The sequence below is a fragment of the Lithobates pipiens genome, unplaced genomic scaffold (genome assembly GCF_037356315.1).
Source record: "Lithobates pipiens isolate NorthernLeopardFrog02 unplaced genomic scaffold, aLitPip1_a1.2 Scaffold_27, whole genome shotgun sequence".
NCBI lineage: Eukaryota > Metazoa > Chordata > Amphibia > Anura > Ranidae > Lithobates > Lithobates pipiens.
In genome coordinates, this window is record NW_027507788.1 from 228,149,764 (window position 1) to 228,154,008 (window position 4,245).

The following is a 4,245-nucleotide window of genomic DNA, read 5'->3' on the forward strand; positions in this document are numbered from 1 at the left end:
GATCTTGTAAGATCTCTGGAAAGGGGTCTTTTCCCCACCTGATATCCTGTAGTGTTGCCTGTGAAGGATGAAGTACATGAGGTCGCGCATTTCATCTCGTGGGATTTCCCTGAAGGAAATGGTAACTTTTATCACTATACTAGCACCTAAAAAATCCCGCCAAAAAAATTAAATCTCTTCTCCGTTTCCATCGTCTACCAAGGGATGTCGGTGCCTGTTTTGAAACTGTGACCAATCCATATCGCCACCTTTGACCTATAAATATATATCGTTTTTTTTTTTTGTCTTGTTGTTTGAACATAGGAAAATAGAAGTTTTTTTTTGATTCTAAGGGGCAGGGAATGGAAATATTGACTTGATTTGTTTTTCTTGCTTGTACAGATATGTATTATTATATTATATTATTATTATACAGGATTTATATAGCGGCAACAGATTTCGCAGAGCTTAACAAATATGTATATAATGTAGTGGCTTTTTGATGTATATATACAGGCTGTATAGATATGATTTTGCTCGTTTTGTGAGCGTCAATAAAAATGTATATTTAAATATATATCGTTTTTTAATAATATATATATATTTGTTTTGTTATTAATTTAAAAAAATGATTAAACTCATTAATTATTTAATAATTAAAATGAAATACATACCTAGATTGTAAGCTCTAACGAGCGGGACCCTCTGATTCCCCCCCCCTGTCTTGAATTGTATTGTATTGTAATGTCTACCCCAATGTTGTAAAGCGCTGCGTAAACTGTCGGCGCTATATAAATCCTGTATAATAATAATAATAATAATAATAATAATGATTTGTTGCCAAATGCAGCTTTGTTTTATTTATGTAGGTTCAATTTCAGGTTCAGATGGACTTTTGTCTTTTTTTTCAACCTGACTAACTATGTAATGTAAAAATATAAAATGATATATTCATAAATTGAACCTTTCTAAATAAAACAAAGCTGAATTTGGCATCAAATTGTTATTCATCTTGGAAACTTTAATCAATACTCGTTATTGGATAACTTGTCATTTAAAAATATCACTCGTTTCCAACCCATGAAGTTGCTACATCTGCCATTTCTGTTGTTTACAGTAATTCAAAACCTTCCTTTATTGCATATTAATTATTTGTGTTTAGCTGATAACATTTTTAATGCACCCCCTGTAATGAATATTGATGGCACTGGGGGGGAGGTGTAGCTTTCCCATGTCTTCTGTCTGGTACAATATGCTGCTTACCGGTGTTTATGGTATCAATGTCATTATTAGAGTCAGTGTTTAGTGCAACCGCAGCAGATGTAGCCAGGGGATTTTATGGTGTGTGTCTTTCCCACACTTTCATGTCTTTCCAACACAATGCCAGCTCCAGATGCTCTGCTCCAGCTTCAGATGACACACGTCCATTGTCCCCGCCGCTCTGTGATTGGCTGCTGAGTGTGGGAACCTCTTCCAAGCCAGCTCTCCATATATTGTTATGCAGAGAGAGGGGTATATATATAGAGGGGTGGGCTGATCACCAGCAGACACACAGCAACTGGCTACCCCAGCACACCTCTGCCTGACAGCTACCAGCTCCACCAACATGGCACCCTGCTTTATAAGGACATTGGATCACCAAGAGGCCAATGGGCTCCGAAAGGTGAGATTTCCCTCTAGTGCCAACTTCCCATTTCCATTCCATTATTATGTATTTCATTGAAGTTTTGCTAGAGCAGTGTGCCAATGCAGCAATTTATCAGACCCCTATCAGTTATCATGGATCATTGCTTTGGTTGCCTTCAGTGTGTTTCCACTTTTGCAATCAAATTATAATTATTTTTATAAAATCTGGGTTATCGAGTTTATTTAATTTTTTTATAAACGAAGCTTATCTTCAGAACCTTTGTAGCTGCTGAACATTCCAGAATTCAGGAGCCAATTCTTTTATATCAACTGTTAATTTGTATTTATTAAGGGATACATTTTATCTATATGGGGTTCAAGTTTTGTATAATGGATACATTGTATCTATATGGGGGTTCAAGTTTTTTATAATGGATACATTTTATCTATATGGGGTTCAAGTTTTGTATAATGGATACATTGTATCTATATGGGGGTTCAAGTTTTTTATAATGGATACATTTTATCTATATGGGGTTCAAGTTTTGTATAATGGATACATTTTATCTACATGGGGTTCAAGTTTTGTATAATGGATACATTGTATCTATATGGGGGTTCAAGTTTTTTATAATGGATACATTTTATCTATATGGGGTTCAAGTTTTGTATAAGGGATACATTTTATCTATATGGGGTTCAAGTTTTGTATAAGGGATACATTTTATCTATATGGGGTTCATGTTTTGTATAATGGATACATTGTATCTATGTGGGGTTCAAGTTTTGTATAATGGATACATTGTATCTATGTGGGGTTCATGTTTTGTATAATGGATACATTGTATCTATGTGGGGTTCAAGTTTTGTATAATGGATACATTTTATCTATGTGGGGTTCAAGTTTTGTATAATGGATACATTTTATCTATATGGGGTTCAAGTTTTGTATAATGGATACATTGTATCTATGTGGGGTTCAAGTTTTGTATAATGGATACATTTTATCTATATGGGGTTCAAGTTTTGTATAATGGATACATTTTACCTATATGGGGTTAATATTTTATATTTATTAAGGGATATATTTGAACTTTATAGTCTATATATGTTTGGTATCAGCCAATCAATGTTAGATTGCTATAGACTCTACTGGTGATGACAGAGGTGCTAACCATCCCTTATCTTGTTTTGTGCAGTTGAGGAAGCCCGCCATTGAGAAGATGAGGAGAGATCGTATTAACAGCAGCATCGACCAGCTGCGTCTCCTACTGGAGAAAGAGTTCCAGAAACATCAACTGCCCTCCAAACCGGAGAAGGCCGACATACTGGAGATGACGGTCAACTTCCTGCAGCAGCAAATGGCTGAGAAAAGTAAGTGCCCCCCTTGTCCTTGACTTTGATTCTTGCTGAGAGATGTTTGCATTGAGGAATGTAGAAGGTGACAGTGGACCTCATATAACTGACATGTGTCTTGTCTATTCCAGATGTGACAGCGACCTCCATCCAAGCCTATAATGATGGCTCCAGCTCTCCGGCATGTTACTTGGCAGCAGATAATCCTCAGGACCAGCTGACCAGACATTTCAGCCGTCATTCTGCCAGTTATGAACTGCCCAACACTTTGACCTCAAAAGCCCCTGGTCAGCTCAGTCAAAGCAAAACCCTCTGGAGACCCTGGTGAAGGAGACCCAAGACATCAGTCAATGGAAGTCCCACAAGGATGGACTTATTGCATTCTGGGAGTTCCCAGAATCCTTTGCGCTCACCCTTACCAGCCTATACTTCTAGGTGTGATGCTTTTGCACATCTATTCTTACCCAACCCTTTCTCATAGAAAGATTTTTGGTTTTCCTTCATTTAGGAAACAGTATTTGATTTCTTCTGATTCAGGAGGAATGTATGTGATGTTAAGATGCATAGAGTCTATGTGATGTGTATAGAAGGTTATATATAGTACAAGGCATGTAGTAACAGAGGCGGCTCTAGACTTTCTGAGGCCTTAGGCAAAACTTAGACATGAGGCCCCACTCACGCCCATAATGGGAAAAATATTATAAAAATGATAAAAATTAACTGTATGAATGCATATATTAACTTAATTCCTATGAACTATGAATTCACCGTTTCTATAAATTTCTCTAGCCAATTATTCTTTAATCAAATATCATTAAACATAGGGTGGGTGGGTATATATGTTACACGCACACAGATATAGATCAAATTGTGCAGCTGCCTACTCATTATCCTTTGTGCTGTCTCATAAATGTGAAATTAATTTGTCAACAAAGTATAAAACAAAAAAAAAAGTAATTTTACAACATATTCTAAAACATAACCTGTTTAATGCAACAAGTCCAATCCAGCTAAGGAGCAGTCCCAGCTGAGGGATATAGTCATAGTCCAACCCAGCTGATAGACATAGTCCGACCCATCCAATCCAGCTAAGGGACAGTCCCAGATAAGAGACAGCCCAGCTAAGAGACAGTCCAATCCAGCTAAAGGACAGTCACCGACCTCACATCCATGATACAAGAGATGGTCAGAGACTGTGTACGGGCAATAATACAGGAGATGGTCAGAGACTGTGTGTGGACAATGATACAGGAGATGGTCAGAGACTGTGTGTGGACAATGATA

At 37.1% G+C, this 4,245-nt stretch overlaps 1 protein-coding gene across 1 annotated transcript; it reads left to right on the plus strand.

The window, feature by feature from the left end:
• Window positions 1-1,510: 1,510 nt before the first annotated feature.
• LOC143934600 (transcription factor HES-5-like) lies at window positions 1,511-3,573 on the plus strand. Its single transcript, XM_077458346.1, has 3 exons — window positions 1,511-1,642; window positions 2,805-2,979; window positions 3,093-3,573. The coding sequence occupies exons 1-3, from the start codon at window positions 1,586-1,588 to the stop codon at window positions 3,287-3,289; spliced, it is 429 nt and encodes a 142-aa protein (XP_077314472.1). The 5' UTR covers window positions 1,511-1,585; the 3' UTR covers window positions 3,290-3,573.
• The last annotated feature ends 672 nt before the right edge of the window (window positions 3,574-4,245 follow it).